The 17,136-nt window shown below is 36.1% G+C and overlaps 1 protein-coding gene across 31 annotated transcripts in view; it reads left to right on the forward strand.

The window, feature by feature from the left end:
* Positions 1-16,641, forward strand: part of Elavl2 (ELAV like RNA binding protein 2) — a 176,477-nt gene extending 159,836 nt beyond the window's left edge. For 22 of the 31 annotated variants that reach the window (XM_087183830.1, XM_087183832.1, XM_021252929.2 and 19 more), the window contains 4 exons: positions 2,886-3,039; positions 6,213-6,438; positions 14,197-14,235; positions 14,817-16,641. In XM_087183830.1, coding sequence (XP_087039956.1) covers positions 2,886-3,039; positions 6,213-6,438; positions 14,197-14,235; positions 14,817-15,147 — 750 coding nt within the window. In that variant the 3' untranslated portion in view covers positions 15,148-16,641. The remainder of the gene's footprint in view (positions 1-2,885; positions 3,040-6,212; positions 6,439-14,196; positions 14,236-14,816) is intronic. The other 9 variants (XM_087183835.1, XM_087183834.1, XM_087183840.1 and 6 more) reach the window with 3 other exon arrangements.
* The last annotated feature ends 495 nt before the right edge of the window (positions 16,642-17,136 follow it).

Below are 17,136 nucleotides of genomic sequence, written 5' to 3' on the forward strand. Positions count from 1 at the left end.
AACTAAGATTCATCATGTACAGGTACAAGTACCCAAGGATAAATTTAAACGTATTGTATACCTAAAATGTACCAACAAAAGAATTTAAGCAAAAAAATAATAAAGGTATTACTGGTTTGGTATTTACCTACACATTCAGAAGCATGTAGAGATAAATAATGTTTATAATGCTGTTTCCTAAATTTTTAGACTCTGTGTTAAGCATTTCATGTGTGTTATGATTTATATCTAGATGTCTGTCAGGAGCCTCATTTCTTATAGGTGGGGATTTGGGGAGATGATTGGATTGTAGGGGTTTATAGCTGACTTGCTGTTAGGATGTAGGGTTTGGTCAAAAGTGGTAGGTCACTGGGGCATGGCCTGGAAGGGTTTATCTCCCCCCGCTGGTGCCTCCTTTGACATTATCTCTAGTTCCTAGATACCATGATGTGAATAGCCATGCCCCTCTGCCGTGCCCGACTACCTCGGAGCCACCAGACTATGGACTGAAACCTCTACAAACTGAGCCAAAATCTTTCTTCCTTTAAGTTGTGGGTGTTGGATATTGTGTCTTAATAATGAGGAAAGTGACTAAGACAATATGGATTAGATATTATTTTATAATTCCTAAAAACCATATAAAGAAGATACTATTATGTGGCATAATAGGCTTAAGCAACTTTTGTCCCAAGTTCACAGAGCCCGTAAGAATTGAAGCTACTTTTGAGCTCAGGCCCTCTGACTGGAAAGCCACCATCTAAACCACTGTTACATGGCCTCATGCTATGCTTGAGCATGGGGTAGTAGAGTCTGCCTTCCAGCCTCTGCTACCTGCTTTACCAGTCACTGGAAGTTAGCCTCCTTTGAGAATGTATCGATGTTGTCCAGTAGCCTTCTTTCTGTAGCCACAGAAAGTGATTCTTCACACTGGGGATACTTGAATCACATGATCTGGAGCAGCGGGACAGCTGGCTCACCGAGATTGACCTGCTAAAAAAGGAAAGCCATGGAGTTTCAGATACAGAAGTGAGTCCCAAATGGTGGGGGTTTTAGCTTCCTTAAATAATTGAGAATTGTAGATTAGAAAAGAAATTGAGTATTCATTTATTCAGATCATTGAATCCCTATATAATTCAGTGGCTCTGTGGTTTAACTGGTTGTAGCAGTCTCAAAATTCAATCCCATTTAAATTATTTTGGTCATGTGAGAGTTTTCTTTATTTCTTCTTTTGCACCTGTATTTCCCAGTCAGCATTATTCTTCAGTGCCTATGGGTAGAGAAAAACAGAATTGTATAAGAATAGTTATTTATCTTCTCCACTCTTCCAAATTTCTTCTTTCTGTAAGACAGGGCAGTGCCAATGTGAATTTGTAGCAACAGTTGCATTTTCACTTTCTTTTTTTTTTTTTTGGTACCGGGGATGGAACTCGGTCCTTGTGCTTGTGCAGCAGGCGGCAAAACCACTGAGCTAAATCCCCAGCACTAATTTTCACTTTCTAATAAACTAGTTGAATACCAGGTAGGAGGATTGAATGTAAACACTGGTGAGGCAGGAGTGAAAGATAATAAGAACTCTATATAGTAGTACAAAACCTGGCTTTTTTGAGAGAGTTAAAATAATGCAGGAACAGAGTTGTGGGCAGAAGAATTTAGACCAAGGAAAAAATACTTAGTGTTCCATGTTAAAAGTTTGCTCTGTGGGGCCGGGGGATTTAGCTTGGTGGTTCCAGCGCCTGCCATGCAAGCACAGGGTCCGGAGTTCAATCCCCGGTACCCCCCCCCAAAATGTTTCCTCTATGTTAGTGTTGGTTGGAAAAGATAGTTTCTTGGCTAATAAACTAGATTAAAGGTGAATACTAGTGGATAAACAGCAGTCAGAAGTAATCACATCACAGTACCCTAGCAAATCAGTTCTAGACTTAGACTCATTAGCCTTCTTATGAATGATGGGGGAAATGGACTGTATTGTAGAATTTCTTTTCTTTCAGCTGGCTAGTCCAGAAGAGCTCATAGTTTTAAAAAATACTGTAGTCAGGAATAGCTCATGAGATTCACAGCTGTCTAAATATTGGCTGAGATAGATTATGGGCAAAGGAGGTATTGATTACAATTTGGTCTAGAGATCTAGATAACCTGTTGAATTGTTCTTTAAGTACTGTGGTCCAGTAAGCTGTTATGGACCTTCAGGATCAACAAGGTATTGGGTAGGCTTTACTGATGAAGTACTTTAGCATCTGTCACTTGCTGGGCTTTGACTAGATGTTTGGGAAACATGAATACTGCTTGTTATAACAAATACAGACTCACTGTCTGCAATCTTTATAGAATTTTGGATACTACAGTTCAAAGATAGGAAATTTTTGAGATTTGTAGAGAAGAAGAAAATGGATAAAGGAGAATGGGGGTATACTCATATATATAAACTTAAGGAAATTTATGAGAGAAAGTTATTTTGCCATAAAGTAAAAGGGCATACTTAACTGATAAAGGGTGAATAGTTAGAAATATGGCACCAGTATTGCTGGAGATGGGAAAGGCTGGAAAACAAGGCGTAAAAATGTGTCCAGTGAATTTAGCTTAAGCTTGGAATGATTGTTCCCCAGGGTTGGCTGCATTAAGGACAGCCTATCACTCTGAGTGGTACTGTGCTGTATGCACAGCTGGTCTGTTTGAGAATTTATAAACCCTCCAGGATCGAATGCCCCTTTCCTCTCCACCCAGAAGAATGGCATTTCACATTCATCTAGAACTTCCCGAGAAATGAGTAAAGCATTTAATACCAGACTACACTGGTATCAGTGTTTGTTAAAGTCTCCTTATGAAAAAGTTACTGAGATAGTCTTTCAGTTTCTGAGAGGACGTGATTTGAGTGTGCATGTGTACTTAATTGTATTCCCCTTTTCCAGGTTTCCTATGCTCGCCCAAGTTCAGCTTCTATCAGAGATGCAAACTTATATGTCAGTGGGCTTCCAAAGACAATGACCCAGAAGGAGTTGGAACAGCTGTTTTCACAATATGGACGCATTATTACTTCTCGTATTCTTGTTGACCAGGTTACTGGTAAGTAGGCAATGGTTCTGGACAGTGCTCATTTTGACTGGCAGATTGTGAAATATTCTGTCTTCCCATACTGCAGTCTTGCCTCTGTAACACATCAAAGTATATGTTGGCCAGAAAATGGGATTTTCTGCTGAAATTGTTTATAAATTTGCATAGACAAAAGTAAATTGTGGAGTGTAGTGAGCAAACTTGAGTCATTTCCAACCTGAAGGTGCAGGTTTGAAGCCTGTTTCATGGCTTATAATAAATTTATAGGTGCAGTAATCTTCATTTTCAAGTCTTTGTGTGAAAAAAACCCATCTTCTTTATAAAGTACTAATAAACAATCTTATTTTTGTAAAAAGCAAAATTTAATGCATCAGTATACAACTAGTTCTTCAAGGGAGGATTACACTATATCCACACTGGTACTTGCTGCTGAAGTTGTTTTCCAGGTCCATGCTGTGCTGTTTAGGCATATGTAAAAGTACAAAATTTTTTAAATGTTAAAAATTTATTTTAGGGCCAGGGATTTAGCTCAGTGGTTCTGCCGCCTGCCTTGTAAGCGCAAGGACCCGAGTTCGATCCCCAGTACCAAAAAAACCCAATTATTTTATGTCTAACATAACTTTTAACCAAATTAACAGAAAGAATACAATATTTATTAAAATATTTTTTGTGTGTGGGAGCACTTCCGCCAAAGCTTTCAGTTAAAGGAAAACTGGCAATATAGATTTGACAATGGATTTTAAAAACACGGTACAGATACATTTTTATGTTGTAAAAGTGATACTCTTTTAGAAACATTTTAAAAATAGAAAAACATGGTAAGGAGGTAGAAAAATCACCTGTAGTGTCATATTCCCAAGCAGCCACATTGAGATCATATAGATTGCACTATGTGAATTTTTTTAAAAAAGAAAACAGATTAACCCTAGAATAACATTAGACCAAGTTTTTAATTTTCAGATGTAGATTAATTTAGTTGATCTGAATTTGATCAGAGTTTTCCTCTGTGTGTTATTGATTAACTTCATAGAAAGTACCACCCTTCGAGTTCTAGGAAGAGAGGTATCTGCCACTATATACGTGCCTGGAAGAGTGGCCTATAGATTTTGCTGTCATGAGAAAAGTTAGTTAAATAAGAGTACATAAAATATGGTTTTAGCTACATTATTTCATAATCTTCCTTGTACATCTATTACACTTTGTTAGATGACAGAGGCTAACAGGATTAAATAGAAACCCAAGGGTAACAATCTAGACAAAATTTGTTCAAATCAACAGAAATGCTTTTATTTTATTGATATCATTCAACTTTTAAATCTGTGTATTCTTAGAACTTGGTGAATTGAGAGTAGACTTCATCTGTGTTACAGAAAGGCCATCTCTTCTCTTAACTGGCAGTTTGTCCTGAGCGTGTGGGATCACAGGTGGACTTAGCTCACCACCTTGTGGTTTAGTCAGTGATTCTCAAGTATGGTCCTGCACCTGCAGTGTGAGCATCCGTTTGGAACCTTGCTAGACTTGCATATTCTTGGAGCCCACCCAAAACCTGCACAATAAATTTCTGAGAGGGGCCATTTTTTACTTTCAGGTTATTCTGATGCACACTCAAGTTTTAGGATTACTCTTTTGGGTGACTCAGCCTGTGTAGAGGCCATTTCATCACAAATCTAATGCTTCCCTAGTGGAACAGCTAAGTCTTAGGCATTATAAGTTTTTAATGGGAGCTAATAGATAAATGAGTGGATATACTTACTATCATTTCATCTTAATACTTTTGGCTTTCAAGGAAAGCTTACTCCTTTACCTGAAATGAAAATATGAAACCCTGCAATATTGTTTATTCATCCATCATGTGGTAATGTGCAGTGGATTTAGCGTAAATACGAAAGGTAAAGTAACAGGGACTATCTGAGATTAAGCACATATGGAAAATGCTTTATCTACTTCAGAAAAATCTGAGCCATTGACCTTATATAGTATCAATTATAAGGCAAATAGACCTTTCGTTTTAAAGTTCGTCTAAATCATGATTATCTAGTGCCTTTTCTCAGTAATTCCTCCTTTTCTTCATTGAAATACTCTAAATCATCTATACTGTTCTACCTACTGGTCTCACATTGGTGCTTTTAATATCTGTTTGCTTGGCGAGGAAGCATTTCCTTGCAACTGTGTATCTTATGGTGACCAGCTATGGCCATACTACACTTAGCCTGTTCATGCTAATTAAATAGAATGAACTGTGTTTTCTATTGCTTTTTCTCATAAGTAGAAAGGTTTTTGTCCATCCCTATGCTTTGCTATTCTTGTCTTTTAAAGTGGGGAGAATATAGACATGGAATGACCTTCTGTACTTTTTTTTTTTTTTTTGGTACCAGGGATCGAACTTGAGTCCTTGCCCTTGTGCAGCAGGCGGCTAAGCCACTGAGCTAAATCCCTGGCTCCTATGGCCTTCTATACTTATGAGCAATGCTGCAGAGGCCAGAAAGCTTTGATGCTGTATTTTTTTACTTATTTCTGAAATCTAGGTCTTTTACCTCTTTATCTTCATATAATATTCTCTAATATAAAGTATAGTTTGTTAGAAGCATGGGGGAGCTGCAGAGATCCAGAAAAGACGCTTCAGGCATTCTTTCTTAAAAGACCTATACTGTATATTATTAAGCTGTATATATTATTTAAAATTTTTGCTGAAATATATCTTTCTACCACAGTGCATATATTTTAGCATCTTTTAAAAAGCTTTTTAAGCAAATCTCTGTTTCTGTTCTTATTATAAGGAGAGGAGCTACTGTGCCCCTCTTTTCTAGGATGCTTGTCCAACAGCACAATTTAAAAAATGGAATTCAGGTGTGCTGTTGTTATTGTTAGAGAGTGTATGGGAGGGAGAGAGAAAGGAAATATGGAAAAAACATGGACATAAAAAGTTGTACTTTCTTGGCTTTTTGGAAGGCATGTGGTAATGAGTGGCCAGATTGTATAGGTGATTTCATGCATTTAAAAATGCAAAATTCTGATTCTAGGCTGAATTGGTAAGGTAAAACTTTCCTCCTAATATGATTTTTGTGGCAAATGCTGTATGTGGGTAAAAAGATGTTCCTGAGAAGGAAAAATTAATTTATCCTTTCTTCTCTCCTTCCCCTCCCTTTCCACTCCCTTTCCCAAATCTTTACTCAAACCTACCATAGGCATATCAAGGGGTGTAGGGTTTATTCGATTTGACAAGCGGATTGAGGCAGAAGAAGCTATCAAAGGCTTAAATGGCCAGAAACCTCCTGGTGCCACAGAGCCAATCACTGTAAAGTTTGCTAATAATCCAAGCCAAAAAACCAATCAGGCCATCCTTTCCCAGCTGTACCAGTCTCCAAACAGAAGGTATCCAGGACCGCTAGCTCAGCAGGCACAGCGTTTTAGGTAAGTCTGGTCCAGTTCTTGTGCCCAACTACTAAACTGAAAGAGAATGCTGAGGTTTACTGTCCAGTACTTTTATCAAAAGGATCTCTGGCTTGCTTTTGGCATTATTGTTGTTTTCTTTCTTTTTTATGGGCACAGAGAAAAAAATCTTTATATATATATATATTTATCTCCATTAAAGATATATAACCTTTGTGAATACAATAATTTTCTACAAATAGATTCCTCCCTCCCTTTGTTGTTTCTTATAGTTTAGCAGTTGGCAAACATTCTCCGTAAAGGATCATACAGTAATAAATATTTTAGGCTTTATGGGTAATGGTGTGTGCATCTGGGTCCTTTTTAACAAGTCTTTAAAAATATAAAAGCCATTTTTAGCTCTTGGGTCATACAGCAGCTGGTGGCAGTGTTGATTTGGCCTGTATGTGGTAATTTACTGTCCTCTGCATAGTCTGTAGAATGACTGTGAGATTAGCACAAAGAACACACTCTATATTATTTTTTTAAAATTTGGTGTAATCTTTATTTCCATAAGCAATTGCACATATGAATCATCTCCCTTTACAGTAACATCAGTGACCCCAGCTCCTAGAAATAAGCATTAACATTTACCAGACACTGTATTACCCCTACTTTCTGAATATATATTAACTAGTGAAAGAGTGAATATCCATTCAGATACATAAATAAATGCCTAAGTAGATAATTGATAGAAAAAATAATTTTATAAAAATAATCCTTCATGTTATTTTATAATTAAAAGTATTACACTTGCTTTAAGACAGATCAAGAAATACTGAATTTCAATTGTTTTTATAACAAAGACATTAATATAAATTCCTTCTACATAAATTTTTAAAAATTTTTGAAAAGCATGAGGAAAGTTGGAGTCATTTTAAAATGATTTGTTTTAACTTTAGAGATTTTTATCATTTATACCCTATTGTATTATTGACAGGTATACAGATTACAACTTTTTAAGTTTTAGTCTAATCTTGGAGTAACAACCAAATCAGGAGTCATAGAAAACACCCCTAACCTGCATGTGAGAATATTGACTTTAAGAAGTTAAACAGAACTCCAAAAGTTTTTGGTTTCGTAAACAAGTCATTCAGTTTTTTTTTCAAGACACTTAAAAATGTCCTTTTTTTGACATTATACTGCCACTATAATGTTATCTAACCCCTACACTCATTTTTCTTTTTATTACAAGTGTGTATCAACTTTATTTCTTTCCTTCCTGAGATAGAACAATTACTGAAATAATAATCATGAATTTAACCTAAAAAGATGGAAGAATTCTGTTTTCTAGATTAAATCATGCGCATTTTTTCATTGGGTTATTAAGATGCTAAAGAGAGTGGCGATAAATCATTCAGAATGTCTCCTGTTGTGCTCGCTTCGGCAGCACATGTACAGAATGTCTCCTGTAAAAACTACTCAAGTGTTCTACTTCAGATATGAGAAAGAAACTTGTCATAAACACCATGTTGAATTTCTACTTAAGTTGCCTTTTGCCCTAAGAAAAGAGATGCTACCTTTGAACAGGGTAACTGTGTCACCAGTTGATTGAGATTTGCTGCTGTAACTTTGTGGAAAAAACACCTTAGTAAAATAGAAATGTGTGTTACCATCGACTTTGGTGGATAGTAGTGGCAGTTGGACCAGAGGAGAGATGCATGGGTCTGCTTGATGCTTGCCATTGTGGAGAAAGAAACCTTATGTTGCTTCTACCCTAGCCTGTAGGTTTCCCCTGTGGTATCTTTCATATATATCTACACACACACACACACACACACACACACACACACACTCCACCAAAAATGTGTGCACACTTCAGGAAAAGAAAAACTTGTATAAATATTTTAATACAAAATTTATTGAGATATCATAAGAGATTAATACAAGTTACCTTTGACCTCTACAGTTACATGAGGTACTCAAAGTAGTGGCCATTATCTTCCAGACATTTATTAGTATGGTGAACCTCTGCTTGGGTAATCTTGGTCTTTGAGATTGCTGCACATGCATCTTCAATCTCTCCTCTAAGGTCCACCAGTGTAGTGGGTTTTCTGTGATATATGACATCCTCTAGGGTCCCCCATATGAAAGTAATACCATCTGTTGGAAAAACTCATACTATTTTTCTTTTCTTGAAATATATATATATGTATATATATATATATATATATATGTATGTATGTATTTGGTGAACTCTATATATAGGACAGACAGGCTCAAGGTAATTTTATAGGTGTTTTCTAAGCAGCCTATCTAGTTAACTCAGTTTTCTGTTACTAGAAAATTATTAGTTTAAATTCTTAGTAAGTTTTTGTTTTTCCAAGTTAGGCTGCGTTTTTATCTTATGGTAGTTATTATGTAAAGCAGCATTTGGTAGAATCAGGATTGAATTTTGACGAAGATCAAGCTAGAGGGCTCCAAAGACAGAATTCAGGCAAATGCCTGATTATTAAAATGTCAGGGCCTGTAGGTGACTCCTGCAGGTTTGGTGATGACTGCAGTTATCATCTCAGTCCATTAGCTCCTCTTCTCAGAGGCCCTGCAGTTTTTATTTCTGATGGGATAAAGCCTTCAAAGGCGATTCTGCCCATTGTGAGTTTTTAACTACTAAAAGTTTTATCAATAAGAAGAAACTTAGAAATTTTTCTGTGACTTTTAAAGAAATTTTGAAAGATGAAAATAAGTGGTATCAGTTGTAAGGGAAATCTAGATATAGAGAATGGGGATGATGATTGTTCTCCCTTCAGGTTGCTGACTGTTTTCAGCTTTGCCCAAGTTCTGTTCTTCCCTTAGGCTCTATCCAGATAGCTACATATGAACTAGTCAGTGTGCTCAGTGGAGGTGTTTGATATAGATTGGGTGTTGGAAAACTGATTTCTTTATTCCTAGAGTTCACCTTTAATCTGATGTATGATTGGTGCTTTTCTTTAAATTTTTTTTTTTTTTTTGGGGTACCAGGGATTGAACTTGGGTCCTTGCACTTGCGAGGCAGGTGGCGGAAGCACCAAGCTAAATCCTTGGCCCTCTTTAAATATTTTTTAACTTGGCTGTCATTACCTGGAATAAAGATGGAACCACCTTTCAATTTACAAAGACCCTCGAATTAAGGAGGAGTGTTTTGTTATTTTGCTCTTTTTCTGTAGTTCAGGTCTATTTCCCTGCACAAATATTTCATTCCTAGTATTTGTGTTTTATTTAATTTTCTTTAAAATTAAAAAAAAATTTTTTTCCTGGTACTGGGGATTGAACTCAGGACCTTACGGTTGCAAGGCAGGTGTGGTGCCACTGAGCTAAATCCCTGGCCCCTAGTATTTGTGCTGTATTTAATGCTCTTAGTTTTGAGTTTGTCACCTTCCAGCACGCATTTAGAAAATTCCTGTGTATTTTTATGTTGTTATAATACCTTGGGAGTTCAGATCAGAGAATCCAAGTTTAAGTATTGGAATAATAGTCAATTTTAATATTTATGAAGTATCTTCATATCTTTTAAAGTTAAAAAATAAAATTCATATAATAAGAATTATATTTAAAAGTGAACTTGTAAGATTTATGGTTCACTCAGCTTGTATTAGTAATCAGATAATTATTTTAACATGAGCACTGTTGATCTGATAGTTCTTAATTGACTCCGGTTTTCAAAGTAAGAATCTTTTTTGTTATTTGGGTGGATAGTGTAATTCAGGGCCATTTAGTGTATTCTTGGGATATGATATCTGGATTAAACTTTAGGCCATAAATTTTCATATTCTTTTGGAGCAGGTTTAATTTTACTGAATGTTATCTAGTCGAATGGCCTGTGTGCCTGCTTTTAGGAACCTTTATGCATTTTTAAAGGGCTGTTTAAATCAGCAGTTGTTTCATTTAAGGCGTATTGATGGTTGTGTTATCACAGTTTTCTTTTGGAATAAACCGATATCAGGCTTTTTGAATAATTTTCCTCATTCTTAGAAGACAGATGATACTGTTTAATTGGTTAAGGAGGAAGTTGATCTTGTTTAACTTCAAAGCAAGTGTTGGTCAGTGACTTGGAGAGGTTTTGGTAATTATTTGTAGGAGTCAGTTTTATTCTTTCTCATTAGTAGACTTTCCATGTATTTTTATTTCTGACTTTAATTTCTCATTTCCCCTGTACTTGAATGTGCCCCACCATAGTCAGTTAAACTTTTTGAAAATTAGGCAAGTACCTTGTTTTTATTCTTTATAGACACATAGCTTTCGAACAGGGATGATTACCTAATGTAGGGTTTTGTGCAAAATATTGCCTGGTAAATCATGTGAAGTGTATTCCTGTTAATAGAAATACATTTGTACAATACCTCCAGTGTGTATTTTTATAACTTATGCATACATATGGGCTAAAGTCTGTATAATAATCAAGCATAGAAAATGAGATTGAATAAAGATACACAATATATCAGATGTATTCCTAATTATCATACCAACTGTCTTTAGATTTCATTTATCTAATATTTTAGTAAATAATATACCTTTAAAGCAAGATGAGTAATATGTTGATAATTTTGAATTTCCTGATTTCACATGAGACATTCTGCGTTATCTTGTGCTTGACCTCGTATAGTGGCTTGTACCTAGGAGGAGGAGAAATGATTAGCTCTCTTGAGTTTTCTTTACTGTCATCCTCAACTTGATGTTCCCCTCACTGGAATCCTTTTAAAGCTACTTTTTTTTAAACATGAAGATTATTTTAGTTAGAGCTAGTTTGTCCAGTTTAATCCTGCAAATCCCCTTAACTTGTTACATGTGAAGTGGATTGTGTCCAGGCTAAAGAACAGGTGAGAGTGCTCTTTATCACCTCTGAGGATTGCTCAGTCTTTCTTTGGGAAGCATGTGATGCATAGAGACTGATTGCAGAGCCGAGATCCCCGGGGCCTGAAGCTCAGCATAGTAACAAACTATCTCTGCTAGGTGGTTATTTTTAAATAGTGTATGTATGTGTGTTATATATATATATATATATATATATATATATTTTTTTTTTTTTTTATGCACTGTTTAATACTTAGCATAGTATAGTCGATCATCATACACTTCCACTCCCAGGCACTCCCCCTCCCTGGTCATTCTGGAGGCTAATACTTTGGTCTTCACTTAAAAATTGACTTGCGGGCCGGGATTTAACTCAGTGGTTCCGCCGCCTGCCTCACAAGCGGAAAGAACCAAGTTCGATCCCTGGTACAAAAAAAAAAAATTGACTTGCATTTTAAAATGACCATATATAAAAGATGTCCTTGAGCTATGGACAGATCCAGCAAGGACATACAATTGCAGTGGTCCTTATGTCCAAGGTATTATAACTTTTTCTCTTATAACTGCCTAGTTTATAGTTTTCTGACTGCTAATAGACTTGGTCTGCACAATACCCATGCACGTGAAGACCCACCGCTTTCTTTGAGCTCCCTGGGTAAATGTGGATATGCAGCACTGAGAGAGCAAAGGAAACTTGGCTCAGCTCCAAGTAGACAAGAGTTTGAGCATTGTGGCCCATGTGTTCTGGATCCTGTATTCCTTCTTACTCTTCCTGGTGATAGGGGCAGAAGGACAGAAGAGGGTAGATGACTTGCTTTAAATTCCAGAGGACTTAAAAGGGAGGCAAGTGAAGAATTCAATGAATTCACTGAAGATGATAGTATCGTACAGAATTTCAAAGGTAGGGAAAATATGAGACCCTTTGGGAGGGTCCTCAGAGAGCCTAGTGTAAATATCTCAAAATCTATCCTGCAGCTTTCAAGGATGAGTTGGAGCTGGGGAATTGAGACATCTGTCCCTCAGTTCTGGGGCACGTTTGGTTTCTACTCTGCTATAAAAAATATTGATATCTTTGTTAATGAAATTTTTTCACTGGATTTTTGGTTGTATTCCTAAAGTATTTGGTTGGAAAGCACAAGAGTCTACCTGGACACAGTTGATGTAGGTAGTGTAACTTTATTTTGAGTGAATTGATAAGTGCCTCTGAATTCTGGTCTTTCAGCACTTTGGACAGAGATAGTAATATGCTGTTTTGTTCTACATTTATCATATGCCAAATGATCCATTCTGTATTGATCATTTCAGCAATTTGATGAAATTTTCTGTTTCAGATAACTTACTGATTAGTGATACTAATTTGTGTTCATCTTTTGGGGTTATTTGTGACTTTTATTCTTGAAGGTAAAGGGATAACACCTCTTGTCACCTCTGCACAACATGAAACCCTCCCACATACGTACTCTTCACACATGTGCCACTGTATCACTTGCATGTGTGAACAGGCTTGCCTACTTCTCCTAGTAGTTTTCATTATATAATTAAATAGTTGATGATATCTTGATAAACTCTTACCTTTATTCAGTCACAAGATATTTGTTATAAAACTGTAATGACTCAAGTCTGTGCTCTGTGCTTAGTGGTACATGAAAGGCAGACAGACAGACACACACACACGGAGCCTTTGTCACTTTGTCACTGTGATTTGTTGTTTCCTTTCACTTTGCATTCAGTACTTTATTTTTCATTTTTATAATTTCCCAGTGCAGACTGGGGGTAGGGATGCGCAAAGAACATTCTTCCAATTTTGAAAGACCAGAAGAGATGTTTGGCTTTTATAAAACTAGAAGAAATTACTTTTCATGTGTGTTCCAAGTTGTGCCACAGGTTAGACAACAAGGTTGGTAGTTTTTTCAGACTTACCTTTAACGGGTGTTAAAAGGACCCTTCTGCCCACCCTGGCTACATTTGGAGAGTACTGAGTATTGTGACAGATGAGGGTGTGGTTCTATGATTATGTATTAGAACACATCTGCCTTCTATAATTAGAAGAAATATAATCTATTGATAAACTCTAGAAACATGGGATCTCTTAGGTATCTTTTTGAAACTAATAAAACAGAATCGAATGCTATAAAACCAATCTCATTTATGTAATTGGGAAAGGATGGACTTAGCCCAGTCACCTTCTATTAAAATTTTTAAGGAACATTCAAGTTGATATATTTCTTGCCTAATTTCTTGAAACTGAGTAGGGCTACACGTCCCATAACAGTGTAAATACAGCAGCAGCCTCAGAATCTGAGGTCCCAGCATTGTTACAGTGGGTCTTTTTTCTTACCTTTTCTGGACCTTAGTATATCCGAGAAAGGAGAGGGTTAGCCAAGTTGTCTATAAGATTCTACCTTAGTATATCCGAGAAAGGAGAGGGTTAGCCAAGTTGTCTATAAGATTCTTTGTCTATACAGTAACTCTGATTCCTTGATAATTGGGAAATAATGGGAAATGTAAAAAATTCAGTAAGCTGCAGCCTGAATATTAATGCCATCATTTTTACTAGCCCTGTGTGCCTTGGACCCACTAGAGTTTTAAAAATTAAAAATTGTAATTTTATAATAGTATAAAGTACCTCTCAGTACAGGTGGAGCGCTTAGAATTTGCCTGGCGAGAACCAATGTTAATAATTCCAGAACCCCCATGTTTCCTGTCTGAGTAGTTTCCTCAGATAATCACTACCACTGTTTCCCCTGCACTGGCTTTGTGGAGGGGAACACACACTTTATCTAGTGGGATAGCTAGTGTCTTATGGCAGTGGGTACCCATTCTCTCAGGAATGTGAAAAGACTGTTTTGAGATTTCACATATAAATACTGTGCAAATATCCCCTCAGAAGGTGGCAGTAATGAGCCCAGCTTTCTTGAACATCAAGGGGAAAAATTAAAAACTGAAGCTTGCTAAATGTGTGTTTTGCAGGTTGGACAATCTGCTCAATATGGCTTATGGAGTAAAGAGGTAATGATAGAGGTTCATGATACTCATAATTCCTTCCCACGAACGATTAGTTTCTTTGATTTGGGGAGTGATATTTCCACCCTCATAAGTTTGTGTTGGGTTTTATTTTGCATGTACAACCTAATGAAAAGTTGTCTGTTGAAGCACGGATGGTTTATGGGATATTTTTATACTACTGGATGCCACCTGGTTGTTTAAAAACCCATGATTATTATTTTTTCATATTGCATTGCGACGTTATAGCATGATTTTATGTATGTGTTGGTTTTTCTACACCCAGTCCTGCTTAATTCATGAAGCCAGTTTTAAGTATATATGCCATTGTAGCTAATATTATTCAGTGCAGCAAATAATGACCATTTAATAACTTACTAATACCTTAGTAGTATAGCATGTTACTGCAAGCCACACATAGACCTTGGTTGAAACATCAAATAGTTGTATCTGTTGAGGGAGACAAATTGCTGAAATTCTTGGGAATGCAAAGGGGAAAAGAAGTAAGTCCATTGCTGTAACCAACTTCTGTTTCTGTTTTGTGTATGTGTGTGTGTGTGTGTGTGTGTGTTTCCTATTTTGTTTAGTAGGTTTTCTCCAATGACCATTGATGGAATGACCAGTTTGGCTGGAATTAATATCCCTGGGCACCCTGGAACAGGGTGGTGCATATTTGTGTACAACCTGGCTCCTGATGCTGATGAAAGTATCCTGTGGCAAATGTTTGGGCCTTTTGGAGCTGTCACCAACGTGAAGGTCATCCGTGACTTTAACACCAATAAGTGCAAAGGTTTTGGATTTGTGACTATGACAAACTATGATGAGGCTGCCATGGCAATAGCTAGCCTCAATGGATACCGTCTAGGAGACAGAGTACTGCAGGTCTCCTTTAAGACAAATAAAACGCACAAAGCCTAATGAGCTCTTGTCCTCAGTCCATTTATATATGAAAACTATACAACAAAGGCAAGTTAAGAGAAACTTTATACATTAGTAAATGTCTTTGTAAGTCAGTGTTGAGATGGGGATAAAATGACTACTTAGCATCCTAAGAAATATGTGAGATTTTTTATTGCTAGTATTTGAATTAAAACTTCTTAAATATCTTTTATGTTTGAATATGGACAAGAGGTACAGGGTTTTTACCTGTCACATTGCATTCTATTGCCTTCTTTGAAGAAGGTGGAACTTTTAAAGTGTTTCAGCTAAGGGAAGACATTTCTTTTCTTTTTACATAACTGCCTTGAACCTGTGAGTAAATATTGAGGCTTTGTGTTGTATTTCTTCAGTTGGTTGTGTCTTTTTTCCCCCCTTTTTTTCCTTTTTTCTGGTTAGCTTTGTGTTTGGTTTACATTTAAAGCATTGCTGTTATGTCTAAGAAAAGTATTTTGGAAGTTTACATTTTTATTTATGAAGTTAAAAACAGTATTTATTTTGTAATTATGATTTGGGTTGGGGAAGGGGGGGCTACATTATAAACGCTTATTGTAAGAATACTGGAGAACTTTTCGTAAAGCAGTACCTTGCCAAAGAGATAAGAGCCTCTTTGATGTGGGTTTAAAAAAAGCATCTATTTTTATAAAAAAGAAAATTTGGAGAAACTTTTTACTGGTCCTGGAACAAATATTTTGACTTGAATACTTTGAGAAATCTCTTCATATGACACCTAGTGAGCTTTTAAAATTTACCAGGAAATTTGCAGTGGTTGGAAAATTTAGAAGGATTTATGATGTAGAAAATACTTTTGAGATCTTTGTATGAAAGGAATTGAATCAATGAGAGAAACACTGCTGGTTTCGTTTTTGTAATCACCAGTGGAGTGTGTGATCATCCTGGTTATTATGTGATAGGTGGCTCACATTGATTTGTGATTTTGAAACAAATAAAAAAATTTACAAAAGAAAATATAAGAGCAGGCAAGAAATTTAAATTACCAAGAGATGGGGGAAAAATCTGTTCTTCCTAAAGAAATCCCTTCAGATAGAGCTCATGGTGTTTAGTGATGTACTTGCAGTATTGTTTGAAGACTTGTTTTGTCTTGAAAAAAAAAAGATGTTGCACATGATTTGTACTGCAGCAAATCAGCAAAAGTGATCTGAGTTTGGATATATTTGAAGGTATTTTGAAAGTTATGTTTAAGGCTAACACCTGAGCTTTGTGTAATGTAAATAAGACCTTGTGTTTATGAACCTTTCAGCTAATTTGATTTTTTTTCCCTTACATGCCAAGTGATGTTCAGGTTTTGAATGTTTTTGTATCAGTTTTTTCCTTTGTAAATGGCATTAACATTGTTACTTGAGGTCTTGCTTAATCACTTTTGTTGTCCTGAGGACTTGAATTTACAGTGCATCAGATTCGTTGCTAATTTTGTCTGTAGATAGTCTAGCTTCAGCTGTTTATGGTGATGCTACATTTTCATTTATAAATATGTTTGTGGTAAAAAAGAAAATGAGTATAACCATAGGTTTTGAACAAATTTCCTTACATTTTTCATACAAAAATCATAAATATCTGTATGCTATTGAAATTTAACTTTGTATGATGCTTAAACCACTATTTGGGGAAATAATAAAATAAGTCTTTACCATGTATGAAAGAAATTTTAAAAATACAAAATATTTTCTGATTAGCATCTAGCTTATAATAAATTTTCAAAAAAGCTGAAGGTAAAAATTGCCTTCACCAGGATGCACTGAGAACTATATAGTTACGTCCTGCTTTTTGTATAAACTGAGATGCTCACATGCTTCCCCTTAGAACAGGCAATGTGCTATGCATAACATAGTTGTACATTATCTTTGCAGTTGCTTTGAGTTTTATTTTTTATTATTTAAAATTGTAGTTAAAAATTTTCAGTATAGTACAGTACATATACTGTGAGGCGCGTGCTAAAGTGAATAAGCGAGT

This window comes from Heterocephalus glaber, unplaced genomic scaffold (genome assembly GCF_053883595.1).
Source record: "Heterocephalus glaber isolate CG9 unplaced genomic scaffold, H.glaber_assembly_v1.0 deba00001481, whole genome shotgun sequence".
NCBI classification, from domain to species: Eukaryota; Metazoa; Chordata; class Mammalia; order Rodentia; family Bathyergidae; genus Heterocephalus; species Heterocephalus glaber.